Source organism: Bos grunniens, chromosome 14 (genome assembly GCF_055505025.1).
Source record: "Bos grunniens cultivar Pamir isolate PY7600 chromosome 14, Bosgru_T2T1.0, whole genome shotgun sequence".
Classification (NCBI taxonomy): Eukaryota; Metazoa; Chordata; class Mammalia; order Artiodactyla; family Bovidae; genus Bos; species Bos grunniens.
In genome coordinates this window covers 51,878,429-51,895,672 of record NC_141178.1, presented here as the reverse complement: position 1 = coordinate 51,895,672, position 17,244 = coordinate 51,878,429, and the positions used below count along the sequence as shown (strand labels likewise).

At 42.8% G+C, this 17,244-nt stretch overlaps 1 protein-coding gene across 13 annotated transcripts in view; it reads left to right on the top strand.

Moving 5' to 3' along the window:
* TRIM55 (tripartite motif containing 55) overlaps positions 1-17,244 on the top strand; it is a 60,406-nt gene that overhangs the window by 24,808 nt on the left and 18,354 nt on the right. For 5 of the 13 annotated variants that reach the window (XM_086336772.1, XM_086336762.1, XM_086336761.1 and 2 more), the window contains 6 exons: positions 1,435-1,530; positions 12,689-12,922; positions 13,266-13,288; positions 13,370-13,515; positions 15,025-15,266; positions 16,581-16,868. In XM_086336772.1, the coding sequence (XP_086192898.1) occupies positions 1,435-1,530; positions 12,689-12,922; positions 13,266-13,288; positions 13,370-13,515; positions 15,025-15,266; positions 16,581-16,868 (1,029 nt within the window). The remainder of the gene's footprint in view (positions 1-1,434; positions 1,531-12,688; positions 12,923-13,265; positions 13,289-13,369; positions 13,516-15,024; positions 15,267-16,580; positions 16,869-17,244) is intronic. The other 8 variants (XM_086336765.1, XM_086336764.1, XM_086336773.1 and 5 more) reach the window with 4 other exon arrangements.

Here is a 17,244-nt window from a genome sequence, read left to right as displayed (position 1 = left end):
ACAGCCTATTAGAACTGAATGGTACCTGGGTCACGCCATTTCCCTCAGAGCCTTGAGATCACAAGGGATGGACGGAGGCAGGCTGACAGGACTTCAGTTCTGCTCCTGTTTGGCCAGAGCAGCATTATTTGATCCATTGGGATTATATATTAGCTCCCATTTGGAAAAAGGGTTCTGCAGCTTTAAAATGTTTTACAACCACTGTTCTGCTCCAGTCTTCTCACATTATGTGTGAGACAAGTAGGGTCCAAACTGACTACATGGTTTGCCCAACATCACAGAGAAGCTACAGGCAGAGTTGGACCAAGCATGTAGGATTCCTGAGTCCCATTCATTCCCTAAGTATGAATAGTGGAATCGCTTCAGGTCAAAAGAGCCTGAGAGGAATTTTAAGCTAAAAAAATGTTTTCCCCTAAAAACAGTGAAATGTTAGTTTCAAATCTGTAATGACTGAGTCTAGTATATTAGTATTTGTTTGCATCTAGCACAGAGAAGGGTGCATCACAGGTATTTGGTGAATAATGAAATATTTCCCTAGTAAAACTAATCCTGAAGGCTTCCTGGTGGTCCAGTGGTTAAGAGTCCACCTGCCAGTGCAGGGGACATGGGTTCGATCCCTGGTTGGGGAAGATCCCACGTGCTGTGGAGCTACTAAGCCCATGTGCCACAACTACTTCTCATGCTCTGCAGCAAGAAAAGCCACTGCAATGAGAAGTCTGTGCACCACAACAAAGAGTAGCCTGCACTCGTGGCAACTCGAGGAAGCCTGCATGCAGCAACAAAGACCCAGCATAGCCAAAAATAAATATGTAAATCTTAAAAAAAACAAAAACAAAAAACTGATCCTGAGCTGCACTATAATTCAAATAATTAAAGGTCCAAATAATTCATGTTGGACCCCTGATGTCACATATCGGTCTCCATTCAATTTATAAACAGTTCTTAGAATCATTTAGCTTGAATGTGCTATTCGCTGTCTATGGCCTATAATTCAGTGTTCTTAATGTTTTTTGGCAGGGTCACCGTCTTCATTAAGAATTTGAGGAAAACTGTGAAGCTTCTTCCCAGACAAATGCATTTCTACACCCATCCTTCCAGGATTTTATTTATAAGATTAGGAGGTTCTCAGACCTCTCAGCCTCGCTGTTCCTCATTAGCGGGTTCCGTGGACCCTAGATTGAGAACTCATGAGAACAGTACTAAGATGAACCCATAATCAGTGGAGGACTAGAAAGCCCTTCTTCCCAGACAAATGCATTTCTACACCCATCCTTCCAGGATTTTATTTATAAGATTAGGAGGTTCTCAGACCTCTCAGCCTCACTGTTCCTCATTAGGGGGTTCCGTGGACCCTAGATTGAGAACTCATGAAAACAGTACTAAGATGAACCCATAATCAGTGGAGGACTAGAATCCCTCTTTTCTCTCCAATAGTCCGAGCTCAGTGATGGCATTGCTGTCCTAGTGGGAAGCAACGATCGGGTCCAGGGGGTGATCAGCCAGCTGGAGAGCACCTGTAAAACGATTGAGGTGAGTCAAGTGGCTTCAAGGGAGGGTAAGCCACGCCTAAGCTCCTGGGGTTTTGTGGTTCCCTAGATACAACCCTAGAAATCCCTGGTCCAACATTTCAGTCTTTCCTTATAGAATGACCTCCCTTCTGCATGCATGCGTGCTAAGTTGCTTCAGTCATGTTCAACTCTTTGCAACCCTATGACCATAGCTCACCAGGCTCCTTTGTCCATGGGATTTTCTAGGCAGTGGTTGCCTTGCTCTCTTCCATGGGATCTTCCTGACCCATGGATTGAACCCATGTCTCTTATGTCTCCTGCATTGCAGGTGGGTTCTTTATCACTAGAGCCACCTGGGCAGCCCAACCTCCTTCCTGATGTGTCTCTAAAACATTCACCTCCTGGCACAGGAAGAGAAGATACCCCATGAGGCAACAAGGCAGATTTTACCACATTCATCAATGTGGTGGTTACATGTTGTGGTATTTCTTGGGAAACCCCATTTTAAAGGGTTAGCTACAGAAATATCAATTTGGGGGCTTCCCTGGTAGTCCAGTGGTTAAGACTCTGAACTTCCAATGCAGGGGTTCTGAGTTCAATCCCTGTCCAAGAACTAAAATTTCACCTGCCACATGGCATGGCCAAATTTAAAATAAAAAGTCAATTTCCAGGTAATGACAATGAGTGTTGTTAAAGCAAAAATTTTTTGTGGGGATCCAAATGGTCTTAAGAAATGCTGTTTGGTACTTAAGAAAAGTCGCGTGCAGATTTGAGCTGCATGGTGGTGGTGTTCAGTCTCTAAGTCGTATCCAGTGTTTGCAACCCCATTGACTGTAGCCCACTGGGCTTCTCTGTCCACGGGATTTCCCAGGCAAGAATGCTAGAGTGGGTTGCCATTTCCTGCTCCAGGGAATCTTCCTGACCCAGGTATTGAACCTGCGTCTCCTGCATTGGCAGACAGATTCTTTACTGCTGAGCCACCAGTGAAGCCAGTGTTCCATTCACCTGTATTCTTACAAAATGTGTATTGCTGTATGCATGTCTTTTAATTTTATAAATGGTATTTTTTGTACTTCTCATTCTGCTTAATTTTTTTAAAACTAAACATTATGCTTTAAGATTCATTCACATGTACATTCATTCCTTCAGTTTTCTCCTGGGAAAACAGAACAAAGTATCCATTTTATAGAGTTTAACCATGAAAAGTTAAATAAGCATAAGCATAGTGCTTATCACAGTGCCTGGCATATAGACAGCGCCTGATAAATACCCTAATCTGACCATTTTATTGCTTGAAAGGTGAATTCTATCAAAAGATAAAGGCCTATTCCTAGATAACTCCAGGACATCATCTCATTTTAGATTTACACATCACTGAAATCAGGATCCTCTCTTCTCCTTACTCATATTCCTGAAAAGACTCATGATGGATTTGGAACTGGTTTATAGAAGGAAAGTTTCCTCTTGGAGAAGAGCTCAAAGAGATTCTAAAATGGACAAACTTTTTTTTTTCCTTTTTCCTTATTCCCAGAAAAGGCCAAATACGACTTTATCATTAGGCCATGAATCAGCACTTAGTATGGTACCACCCTGAGTCTTGAGTCTATAAACAGGAGTGTGTTGCTTGTGGGCAGTGAGTTCATCTCTATACCCATCTCTACTCAGACCTTCATCAGAGACCTCCATCAGGGGAATGGGCTTTCTGTCTGGATGTTGAGGCTGGAAAACAAAAACAAGAAAAGCCCTGGGTGACACACTGCCCTTGAGCAAGTTCAAAGGTCTTCGCTCTATTCAGACAGCGTCAGAGGACACTGAGGGCAGGGAGAGACTTGACGGCAGGTTTTCCTCCTGGAGGGGGTGGGCACCATCCTTCCCTAATTACACGCCCTCTCCCTGTGGGGCCACGACACCTGCCCTTTGAGCAGGTTCCTTGTGATGTCTAATTTTGTCCCTAATCGTGTAATGTCTTGCAGGGTTAGGCTGGGCAAGCACCCGGCCTAGGACCAGCCCCTGAGATGCTGAGCTTACAGTCAGACCCACTCGGGATTCTTGCTTTACAAATCACGTGTGCCACTGATGTGAGCTTGAGTGGACATGGGAGTGGCTTTGAGATGGATCGCAGTCATGAAGGGCAGTCTGAACTGCATTGTGGGGAGTGGCGTTCCCTTTTTGCTGTGAGCTGAAGGTAGATGGAGGAACTATGGTCTTTTTAGTCCTCCTGGCTCTGAGACATTCTCAGAGCTCGTGATGGCAGGTTGTTGGAGGGCCTTCTGGGCTGTTCTAGACAAGCCCAGCATGATCTAAAGCTGTATTTACCTCTCCAGACCTGGAGCTCTTCTGGGACGGACTGGGACAGGGGAGGGGGCTGCTGGTGGGGGGTGGAGAATTGTACTGCCTCAGGAGCTCTCTGCTTCCAGAAACATGTGCTTGGTTTTCGTTCCTCATTCCTGGAAAATGTTCCTTCCCCCTTGTCTTTACAAAAGGCATCTATCCTGTTGTTCTTTGATGTTCAGTTGTGTCTGACTCTTTCGACCCCATGGACACACCAGGCTTCCCTGTCCTTCACCATATACCAGAGTTTGCTGAAACTCATGTCCATTGATTTGATGATGCCATCCAACCATCTTGTCCTCTGTCATGCCCTTCTCCTCTTAACCTCAATCTTTCCCAGCATCAGGGTCTTTTTTAATAAGTAAGCTCTTTGGATCAGGTGGCCATAGTATTGGAGCTTCAGCTGCAGCATCAGTCCTTCCAATGAATATTCAGAGTTGATTTCATTTAGGATTGACTGGTTTGATCTCCTTGCTGTCCAAGGGACTCTCAAGAGTCTTCTCCAGAACCACAATTCAAAAGCATCAATTCTTCGGCACTTGGCCTTCTTTATGGTCCAACTGTCACATCCATACATGACTACTGGAAGGGTCACCAGAAAACCAAGAGAGCAGACTATTTGCACTAGCCCTCCTCAGGCAGCCAGGCTAGAAATAATCTTGTTCTATGTGGATGCCCATCTAGCGGAAACAGCTAAAAATATTTGATCTTGAGCTTTTCCGGTATCTGAAAACTACCACCTTTAATAAAATCCTCCAATGATTTTACAATGACAACAAATCCATTATATTTCCAAAACAGTGATTTTTTTTTTTTCTTTTTTTGGCCGTACCACACAAGCATGTGGGATCTTAGTTTCCTGACCAGGGACTGAACCCATGTCCACTTCATTGGAAGTACAAAGTCTTATCCACTGGACTGCCAGAGAAGTCCCTACAAAACAGTGGTTTTATCTGAACAGCTTTGAGACAATGTCCATGCAGTTACAAATATGAAGTAATGAATATAATAACAATCATTTTAATAAGCAGGCCAGAATTTTTAAAGCAGCCTAACAGATGCTTGAAGAACATATTTCAGAGGTTTGAATTTTAACTGTGCCACTTAATGATATAACCTTGGGCAGTTACTTCTGCTTCCAGTCCTTCACCTGCCTCATTGGTACAGGAGGGTTAATAAACTCTTTACAGTGTTGCTGTGATCACTAAGTGGGATAAGAGGCACACGCTGGGGGCTTCCAAAATGTTACCTTGTATTGTTCTCACACTCTGCTTGGAAAGAGCACACTTCACCTAATCATGCTAATAATCATTTGAGCATCTTTTAAATGGTGTTCAAATAAGGCTTCAAGATCTTGACCAATTACAATGGCAGGGTGAAGCAACTCCCTGCAGTAGGAAAAACTGAAAATGAATGGAAGTAGATATTAGCTCTATGCTTTGCGGCTTTGTGATACCTTGAAATATTGGCGACAGAGGGAGGCCGGGCCCCTTCCAGGAAAGGTGCCAACTCTCCACAGCAGACTAGAGTGAGTCAAACAGCTGCTTGGCTGGGCTTGAGCTGGTCTTGTGGTTTCAGTGACTTGAGGGGCTCAAGTCAGGGCTGGTACACCTGACCCTCAGCCTTTGGAGGGTTTCTCAAAGATCTTCTAAATGATCTGGCCTAGCCCAGAAAACCTCTAATGCCAGGAACACCTTAAGTTATAGCATAATTATTCTTCCGACATGAAGTGGGTGGCAACACCATGTGGTGTCCTGAGACCCCTGGCCATTGAACAGAGTTCTTCTGCTAATACTTCACAGAGGTGCTGAGCTGGTGGGAGAGAGGCTGAACACCAGTTTATGTCCCTCGAGGGGTCGTGGTTTTCTGTCTGCCCCTTTTCTAGGGAAGCCTGTCAGAGACCAGGGTTATCATCCTATAGTCTGCATTTATGGGGCTTCTCATGTGCTCATGACCAGAATTGGGCTTTACCCATGAGGGGTTGGCCTTGAATTCTTCAGGAGAATCATCCTACTTTAATATAGTTTTTCTTGAGCATGATTAACCTACTGTCTGATTTGGGGCAGGTGTCGAGGGGAGAAGGAATGAAATCCTGTTTGGCTTAATGAAGGTAATTTGGAGGTACTGTATGTCAAATGAGGCTAGGTGGACCCTTCCAGACCCAGAGCCACTGTTTTGAACAAAGGTGTCTAGAAAGTTGAGGAATGTGGTGGAGATATGAATGGGCTAGGTCGAGTCACAGTTGCTCAGTGACAAGTGGAGGGCTCAGAGCTTATCTTCAGCTCTATTTTGGTCACAGAGTCATGCGCCTTACATGGCAAGAGCAGTAGACACAATGGTCTTAGGCTTTTCTGTCATGGCCATGGCACAGTCCCAAGCTGGGACTGACGTCACTGGGCTAGAATGTATAATTCACATTTCAGTGGTGTTGATGATCATTCTGAAACTTGCCCCATGTGGAAAAAAGTGTTCTATGTATAAAGAGGCACTTCACAGTCTGAAGACTCCAAATATCTCCACATTTACCTAAAGTTGTAGAGCCTTTGGAACTGCAGAGTCAGAAGGGACCTTAGCAATCATCTAAGCCCATCTCTTATTGTACAAATTAAAAAAGCAAACCTGTCCTGAGTTAAATGTTGTCCCTGTAATTGCTTAGCTATTTTTTTTCCTAGCTATTTTTTGCTATTTTCTTTTGAGTGTTGAATGAAGAAGAGATTTTGAGCATCCACTTAAATACATGCCTGTGGAAGAGAACACAGTATTAATAGAAACTTGTGAGGGCTGAGGACTCCTAAATACAAGTCATATTTCATTCATCCAGTTGTTCAGACCATGTTCCTCACATGTACATTGTATACCATATTCTGACACACAATGCTTTGAAATAGTGATGAGATAAACAGAAAAAATGTTCCTGCTCTCAAGAAGGGTTTATTCCAGAGGAGGAGTTTAGACAGTAAGACAAACAAATAAGATTGTTTTCAGAGAGGAATAAATGCCAGGGGAAAAGGTGAGCCAATGGAAAAATTATAAGGCCCCTTCAGACAGCTATTTTGCCTTTTTGCATTTTCTTTTCTTGGGGATGGTCTTGATCCCTACCTCCTGTACAATGTCACAAACTTCCATCCATAGTTCTTTAGGCACTCTGTCTATCAGATCTAATCCCTTTAATCTATTTCTCACTTCCACTGTATAATTGTAAGGGATTTGATTTAGGTCATACTTGAATGGTCTAGTGGTTTTCCCTACTTTCTTCGATTTAAGTCTGAATTTGGCAATAAGGGGTTCATGATCTGAGCCACAGTCAGCTCCCAGTCTTGTTTTTGCTGAGTGTATAGAGCTTCTCCATTTTTGGCTACAAAGAATATAATCAATCTGATTTCAGTGTTTGACCATCAGGTGATGTCCATGTGTAGCGTCTTCTCTTGTGTTGTTGGAAAAGGGTGTTTGCTATGACCAGTGTGTTCTCACGGCAAAACTCTATTAGCCTTTGCCCTGCTTCATTCTGTATTCCAAGGCCAAATTTGCCTGTTACTCCAGGTATCTCTTGACTTCCTACTTTTGCATTCCAGTCCCCTATGATGAAAAGGACATCTTTATTGGGTGTTAGTTCTAGAAGGTCTTGTAGGTCTTCGTAGAACCTTTCAACTTCAGCTTCTTCAGTATTACTGGTTGGGGCATAGACTTGGATTACTGTGATATTGAATGGTTTGCCTTGGAAATGAACAGAGATCATTCTGTCGTTTTTGAGACTACATCCAAGTACTGCATTTCTGACTCTTGTTGACTATGATGGCTACTCCAATGCTTCTAAGGGATTCTTGCCCACAGTAGTAGATATAATGGCCATCTGAGTTAAATTCACCCATTCCAGTCCATTTTAGTTCGCTGATTCCTAGAATGTCGACGTTCACTCTTGCCATCTCCTGTTTGACCACTTCCAATTTGCCTTGATTCATGGACCTAGCATTCCAGGTTCCTATGCAATATTGCTCTTTACAGCATCAGAGTTTACTTCCATCACCAGTCACATCCACAACTGGGTGTTGTTTTTGATTTGGCTCTGTCTCTTCATTCTTTCTGGAGTTATTTCTCCACTGTTCTCCAGTAGCATACTGGGCACCTACCAATCTGGGGAGTTCATCTTTCAGTGTCCTATCTTTTTGCCTTTTCATACTGTTCACGGGACTCTCAAGGCACACGGCTTGGCTCATAGTTTCATTGTGTTCAATAAGGCTGTAGTTCATGTGATCAGATTAGTTAGTTTTCTGTGATTGTGGTTTCAGTCTGTCTGCCCTCTGATGAATATGGATAAGAGGCTTATGGAAGCTTCCTGGTGGGAGAAACTGACTGAGGGGGAAACTGGGTCTTGTTCTGATGGGCAGGGCTGGGCTCAGTAAATCTTCAGTAAATTTTCCAGTAGTCATGTATGGATGTGAGAGTTGGACTATAAAGAGAGCTGGGTGCTGAAGAATTGATGCTTTTGAACTGTGGTGTTGGAGAATACTCTTGAGAGTCCCTTGGACTGCAAAGTCCATTCTAAAGGAAATCAGTCCTGAATATTCATTGGAAGGACTGATGCTAAAGCTGAAAGTCCAATACTTTGGCCAGCTGATGCGAAGAACTGACTCACTGGAAAAGACCCGGATGCTGGGAAGGATTGAAGGCGGGAGGAGAAGGGGACGACAGAGGATGAGATGGTTGGATGGCATCACCAACTCAATGCACATGAGTTTGAGTAAACTCCGGGAGTTGGTGATGGACAGGGAGGCCTGGCATGCTGCAGTCTATGGGGTTACAAAGAGTCAGACACAACGGAGCAGCTGAACTGAACTGACTGACTGAATGAAAAGTTAATGATAAAACCTAATAATTCTGCTTTGATTGACAGGCTATCTACTTACTCTTTAGTATATGATCATCTATTGTTGATTTTTTTTCCATGAAAAAGCACCCCCTTGCAGTCACACATCTTATTTTTTATTTGCACTAAAATATAAGAATGGCTAAAAATTAGAGCCTGTCAATTTTAACATGTCTATAAAGGCAACATCTAAACAATGTTTTTAAGATAAAATTTGTAGGTTACCTACTTGCTTCTAAAGAAGGAACCAAATGACTTGATTTTTTTTTCTTTTCATCTAGATGTTATGGCATTGGTTAGAAATAGTCTATCTATCATTTTATCATTTCCATGTGAGCAAAATAGTATTCCCTTTATATCCTCACCCCTTTTTGGTATATTTTACCCATACTGACTTCTCTCTAAAGACGGGATGGATTTTTTTTGTGTGTGTGTGTGGCTGCCCCACATTGCATGTGAGATCTTAGTTCCCAGACCAGGGATCAAACCTGTGCAAAAAGCAGTGGAAGCACAGAGTCTTAACCACTGGACCACCAAGGAAGTCCTGGGATGAATTTTTACTTTCATTAAGGTATTACAGATATCTTTAATTTGTTCTTCTATATAAATAAATATAAATGTTACTGTCTCTGGCAGAACCAGGAGGAAGGTCAAGTTGCAGTCAGAGGCTTTGCATCAGAAAATGCTTGAAGGCCAACGCCTAGTGTATTTATGATGGAAGTTACTTCAATTGTTAAACACACTCATGCAGAAACACATGTGTGTGGGCGTGCATGCACACACACACCACACCACACTACACTATACTCATAGGAACCACAGGCATCATATTTGAAAAAGTGAAAGTGTCAGTTGCCCAGTTGTGTCACTTTATGCAACCCCATGGACTCCTCCGCCAGGCTCCTCTGTCAATAGCATTCTTCAGGCAGGAATACTGGAGTGGGTAGCCCTTCCTTTCTCTAGGGCATCTTCCTGACCCAGGGATTGAGCCTGGGTGCCCCACATTGCAGGCAGATTCTTCACCATCTGTGCCACCAGGGAAGTCCAAAATATTTTTAAAAGTAATCTTGAAAGTTCGGAAAGTATACGTCTTGATTCAGTTAGTACACAGAAAAATGGGGGAGGTACTCAGCCTGGAACTGGGCTTAAAGATACACGTCTTTTTCCTCAAATAAATGAAAAGCTATGACAAAAACAAGGAGAAATCTTTGAGGTGGGGACCTTTATTTCGTGAGCAGAAGAGAGAAACACGGTTGCAGTCATGCTTTCGCATGTAACAGCTGACAGTGTGCTGTCTGCCAGCATTTTGATAATGCAGAGGTTCACATGTTCTGCATTCCATTTTTAGGTTGCTAGAAAGACTCCGCTGAAAGCGTTCCAGGTCCACATTTACAAAGGCACAGTGGATGTGACATCAGAGCAATCACTATCAGTAGCAAGGTGGCCTCTGAGAGTGTTTTTTTTTTTTTTTCCCCATAGCATATACACCTGTTCCCTAATTGCCTTAGGGGGCAAGTTGATAAACTGAAGTGTTTGGTGTTCACTGACTTTCACGGCACTTTGAAAGTCTCATAGCCCAGAAAGATGGAGGGTTGACCATGCTAATATCTCATGTGTTTCTTCTACCTCAGAGTATGTGTGAAAAATAGAATTTCAACTTCATGGAGTGTTTCTATTTCTCATTTGAATATGACATTAGGTTAACCTGAACATCTTAAGTGAATTTCTAAAACTTTGTAAGTACCATTTTCATAATTCCAAAAAATAAGCATGTGTTTTTCCCATTTCAGAAACAGAGTTGTCTAATTCTTACATATTTTACATAGAATTATATAAAGGCACATTCAGCAAGAGGAAAAAGAAAAAAAAAAACAAGTGAGGTTTTCCTCTTAGAAAGTAGAAAGTACAATAATTTCCCTCCCATCCACCTGAACGCTGGGAAAGTATGACAAGTGTTTTGATCTTACAATGCTTGATACCCAGTAAGCACTTAGGGAATCTTGTTAAAAGAATTATAATGAATGTGCTTCTGAAACAATTTGAGGTTTCTTGCCTGTAAAAGCCTACCTTTAGCTTTCAGCACGGTAGCTGTGTGAAGAGGCATATATTTAGTTCATAAGTGGTTCACATACATTTTTTTCAAATTAAAGCAAATCACAGCTATTTGGTTGGAGTAGCAAAGACCCAAGAGCTCAGAAACCTTGGCTATATGTGAGGCATCAATGCTAAATGGCAAATGACTTGAGAAAGTGACTTAACTCGGCTAGGTTTCAGTTTCCACATGAGTGAAATGATTGGTTTGGAGCAGGTTACTTCTGAGAGTCCGGGCTTCCCAGGTGGCGCTAGTGGTAAAGAACCCACCTGCTAATGCAGGTAGACGTGAGATGTGGGTTTGGTCCCTCGGTCAGGAAGATTCCCCTGGAGGAGGGCATGGCAACTCCCTCCAGTATCCTTGCCTGGAGAACCCCATGGACAGAGGAGCCTGGCAGCCTGCAGTCCATAGGGTTGGACACAACTGAAGCGACTTAGCACACATGCACTCACTTCTGATCGTCCACATAGCTTCAAAATTCTACAACTGAATGACTCAAATTAAAGAAAATGGAATCTAAATTTCACAAACATTGACACAGTGCCTATTGTATGCTAGGCAATATTATGAGTACTTTACACCATATATAGTCATATAATAATAAAAAAGTACACGCTGTGCATGGGGTAGCGTTTTGGATACTGTAAAGTACAAGCAAATGATAGTTGCTGTTAAAATGACAGCAATTTTATTAAGGGTCAATATAACACAAATCATTTTTTAAAAGCAGACTAAAGGGCTTCCCCAGTGTCTCAGTGGTAAAGAATCCACTTGTCAATGCAGGAGACACGGGTTGATCCCTGGTCCAGGAAGATTCCCCATGCTGTGGAGCAACTAAGTCCATGAGCCACAGCTACTGAGCCCATGCACCTAGAGCCCGGGACCACAAGTAGAGAAGCCACCACGATGAGAAACCCATGCACGGCAACCAGAGAGTGGCCCCTGCTTGCCACAACTACAGAAAAGCCTGCTCGCCAACGACGACCCAGCACAGCCAAAAATAAATAAATAAAATTATTTAATTTTTTTTAAAGAGCAGGATATTAACAGAAATAATATGATATAGGAATAAAGTAGTTGTTCCATTTAAACCACTCAATGTTAGATGGCTGACACAAGCTATCTAATTTTTATCTGGCTAAGAGAATACTTAGTCACTTATTTGACTAAGAGAATCCCACCTGACTGGGATTTTCAGGTGGCTTAGTGGTAAAGAATCTGCCTATAATGCAGGAGACACGGATTTGATCTCTGGGCTGGGAAGATCCCCCAGAGAAGAGCATGGCAATCCACGCCAATCTTCTTACCTGGAGAATCCCATGGACAGAGAAGCCTGGTGGACTACACTCCATGGGGTCACAAAGAGTTGGACACGACTGAGCAACTAATCCACCACCACTACCATACTTAAACTCATTCCAAAGCAAGATATAAAACTATTATATAAACCACCACCACTACAACACTTAAACTCAGTCCTGTCCACATTTAAAACCATGTCTATGAAATTCTCCACTTACAAAACACAAGATTGAAAAATAATCCAGGGGGTTTCCTGGCAGTCTAGTGGTTAGGATTCAGCATTTTCACTGCCCTACCCGGGGTCCAGTTCCTGCTCAGGGAACTCAGATCCTGCAAGCTGTATGACTCATCAAAAGGAAAACAAAATCATCCATCCACTTGGCCAATTTGATTGACTGGGGAGAGTCTTAAGCAGCAAGTATAACAAAAATGGGATTTTCAACACATGAACACAGTAGGTATGTATACCGAAAGGATAGCCTGAGGGGAAAGAAAAAAAGTATCCTACATAAGTAAAGTTTCTTTTCTCCTGAAATGCCCATGTAATTTCTCCAGACACTCTTTGAACACTAACATTAGCTAACCCAACAGGAATGCTGCAGAAAACAGAAACAGGAACTCTGTGAGAAGTTTGATTACCTGTATGGCATCTTGGAGGAGAGGAAGAATGAAATGACCCAAGTCATCACCCGAACTCAAGAGGAGAAGTTGGAACATGTCCGTGCTCTCATCAAAAAGTATTCTGACCATTTGGAGAATGTGTCAAAGTTGGTTGAATCAGGGATACAGTTCATGGATGAGCCAGAAATGGCAGTGTTTCTGCAGGTAAGTATCTCTGGCCCCAGAGGAAACAAACCAAGACGGTGGGTGCTGAAGGACTGTCATTGAATTTTCAATATTTTCTGTACATCTCACTTAGATCTGTCTTCTCAACTAAAATATATGTGTTTATCTCTCCATCTGTTTAAACTATTTCATAAGCATATATTTAAGGAACCATGGAGTTGCTTAAATATAAGAGGGATCTGGTATAGAAAACGGTAGTTATTTACAGCATTTAAAAACTAAGCTATGAGATGTTTAAGAGACAGCAAAGGAAAGAATTCAATTTCAACACATCTTTGATGAAAACAATTTAAGTAGGCTTGTCTTTTGTTTGCTTCCACAGAATGCCAAAACTCTGTTACAAAAGTAAGTAATTTTCATTTTTTGAAAAAAAGTTTATCTTTCATTTTTACCCAATGCCATCAAACTTTACACAGTAAGAGAAAGTGGGAACTTGTCTTTTTGCAGAATTTCTGAAGCATCAAAGGCATTTCAGATGGAGAAAATAGAACATGATTATGAGAACATGAACCACTTCACAGTCAACCTCAATAGAGAAGAAAAAATAATACGTGAAATTGATTTTTACAGAGGTTTGTTATTCTTGTGACCATTTGCCCAAAACTGCAGGTGTGTGACCGTGGAAGAAGGTTTTGGTGGGAGGAAAGGGGGATTCAGGATCATCTCCATAATGGATGTTGACAACTTCACAAGGATCATAATCCAACATGAAGCTCTATTTCTTGACAGAATCAAACAGTTTGTGGATGTTGTTTATTTAGCTTTGCCCATCACAGTGCTTGTTATCATTCAGTTATAGAGCATTAACTCTGGTTCATCAAATATTTAATAATTGATGGTGATGCTAATATCTCAACTTCAACCGTACACAATGTGTTAGCCATTATGATAATGATGTAAAGTGTCATCAGCTGTACGGTTAAGGATGAGATAAAAATAAAACATGGAAGACACTTGGATTTAGATACTGTACCATTAGCACTTTCACTTAAATATTAGAGGACAAGAAAAGTGAGTGAGTCATAGAGTGAGTCATAGAGTATGTCACACCTGGAAATAAAACTGAGGCTATGTGATCAGATGTACTCAATGAGTTATAAACACATCCTTCTCATCTGGCCCAGAAATCCCATTCTTGGAAACTGATCCAGATGAGATAGTTGAAAAGAGAAGCTCAGTTAGATGATAGGGCTCCTTGGCTAGACCACTGTAATGCCATGGATTTATATCAGTGTCCACAGACATAACTTTAGAAGTAAATCTTCAGGATGGATGTTCTTTAAAAATTACTTAATATTGTCTATCATTAATATTGCCTGAGGAAATATTAAAATCAGTGGGTTATAGTATTGATACTATGTATAAGATAGGTAGCTGAGAACCTACTGTATGCAGGGAGCTCAACTCAGCACTCTGTGGTGACCTAAATAGGAAGGAAATCCAAACAAGAGGGGATAGATGTATACTTATGGCTGATTCACTTTGCTGTACAGCAGAAATTAATACAACATTATAAAGCAGCTATACTCCAATAAAAATTAATTTTAAATAAACCACATTGAAGACAGCACCCCCCCAAAAAAAAAAAATCAGATCAGTGGGTTTCAAAGAGTCATGGCATTAACTGTGGCAAAAATCATCCTTCACTGAACAAAGGAGGTGAGAAATTAAATAGGACCAGGGTTTTGTGTGTCTTCTGACATAAGGAAGAGATTTGCTTTTCCATTTAATTTGACAGAAAAAAGTAAGTGACAGTCCCAGCCCTCCAGGAACTGGCAGATGTGACAGAGCATGATGGATATGGGAACAGGCTCTGGGGGTGAGGCGGATGGTGCACGGTGGTCGAGAGGACCACACTTTGTACTGGGGAGGGGAGCAAGCAGGGTGGTGATGACTGGGACCACTTGCACAGCATCATGTCCACATTTAACTGGAAGTGCAAGCCCCCTGCTGTTGTCGAGTGTCTGATGGAGAGGATTTCCGTAGCCCTGACCTTAATCTGAGCTACAAATATTGGCCAGTCATGTTTTTCATGGCCGCAATGGCAATTATAACAATATGAAAACGCATTACCTTATCAGAGGATGAAGACGAAGAAGAAGAGGGAGAAGAGGGAGAAGGAGAAGGTGAAGAAGAGGGAGTAGAAGTGGAAGAGGCGGAAGACGTCCAGACTGAGTCATCAGGGGGAGATCAAAGTCCAGAGAAAGGCTTGGAGCCCTCTCCACCGACCTTGGAGCTCCAGGCTGCCCCTGAGGCACCCCCAGTTCCCTCTCCGGACCCCCCTCCAGCCCTGCTACCTGCTATGGAAGCCCCGGTGACACAGGTAACTCAGTTATGAGTTTCCTCTTGCAGGACATGCAGGTGTGCCTCCTTGCTGAGCAGCTCAAACCATTTATTCTACCTCAAGTAAAGGAAACGCCACGCCAGGCGTTTGTATATGGAGGACACGAGATTTTAGGGCCGTCACAGTGTCAGGGAGAAAGTCTTCTAGGGCACTCAGCAGGGTCTTTGTGGTTATAACCGGTTGGCAAGACTCAATTTCACATAATTTTCCCACCCTCAAATCTGAGGCAATCTATGGCAATTGTGTATGTGTGTGTTAACATGTGAATTCATAGAGAGCTGAGAGCATGGCATTGACTTAGTATAGATACAGGGTATAGGCTGAGAGATAAAAATGGTTATATTTTCAGAATTTTGAATTTTCTGTAGGTAATATGAAACTAAATAGAGAAACCATGCTAGTTTATGTCCCTGTTGCTTACCCTGAAACAGAACTATAGCTTTTGGTCAATGGGCAAATAAAGGAAGCTGAGATTTCCTATGTCTCTGTTATTTGATGAGATAATGTGTTGATAGAATTGTTTTTAAAAATTTCTTAGGAAATTAGCTCATCCCAGACACTGTCTGTGGTTGTCCTGTGGCTGACTTTATGTTTTCTAAGATGTCACTGTTTGGTTCTCAAGCGTCTGTATTGACTTCACGACACCTTTGACAGTCCCAACCCCTTGAGTTTGTGGGCAATGAAGATTTATCAAAAAAAAAAAAGTCCTGGTTTCAATGTGGATTGGAATTATCAATAGAAACAAAACTGCAAAGAGGGAACTCAAGAGATGGAATTATATCTTATGCTCTGTCTCCATAGGAAACTAAGCTAAAAGACTATAATTCCTGGAATCTTGAAATTCTGGGTGTACCAATTGCACTGAAATCGAAATGGGTATGATAATTAAATGACAGTTGGGTTTGATCAATTAGATTTCAATTTGGGGGTTGAGAAAAGAGGTTTTGGGGGACCCACGTATAATATACAAAATTAATTCTGGCCAATAGTTTGCCCTTTCTTCCATTATCTGCTACTTTATAAGCAAACTTTGTTTTAGGCTTCTGCTATCTACCTGACCAAGGCCACAGTCTAGTGAGACAAGCCCAGGAAAGACGAGGGGGGCACAAATAGACGCTGAGACAAGAATGCTGGCTGCATTCCTTGGCCTGAGCCCTTGTGGAGGGTGGGCTGAGCTGAAACACGCACTAGATCGGGCCCACACACAGAGAGCTATTCCTTTGCAAACCTGAAGGGAACTAAAATCCACTGCTTTTCTCTTTTTTTGCTTTTGAATTTATCCATCCTGTGAAGGGGGAGGTGGTGCCCACTGGCTCCCAGCAGACCACAGAGTCTGAAACTCCAGTCCCAGCAGCAACGGACACTGCGGAGCCCTTGCTTTACCCTAGTTGGTATAAAGGCCAGACCCGGAAATCCACCGCCAACCCACCTTCCGCCCCAGGGAGCGGAAGTCTCGCGCGCGTAGGGCCTTCAGGTTCCAAGGATGTTCATGCGCGGAAGGCTGAAGGGGCGGAAGCCGCAGCCAGGGAGAGGGCAGCAGTGAGTGGTAAGGATGCTAGCTCACCTGCAGCTACTTCTCAGGTTAGTGTCAATGAATGCTCTGGGGTCTGAATGCTCCCTGTGCCGCCTGGTCCTGCTGGGATGACAGCAAGGAGGAAGGGCTTCTGAAGGGGCGGACAGAACCTGGGGCCTGGGGGATAAGGGGAACGACTCATCTGTCCCAAGTTGGCTTTTTTTTCTAAGCCTGACATGAAGTGAAAGAGACACCAATTTGACTTTACTCTGCCCATGCGTGGAGACTTCACACCTGGTTGCCCAGGGGCGGGAGTGCAAGCGGGCCTGGCCCCTAGGCATGCAGGTGAAAGCTGCTTGTCTGCAGTGACTGCCTGGCATCCCTGGTCCTCCTCTGCACTGGCCACTGGCCCTTGTTGGGCCTTTTCTGCGTCCTCTCTGAGCT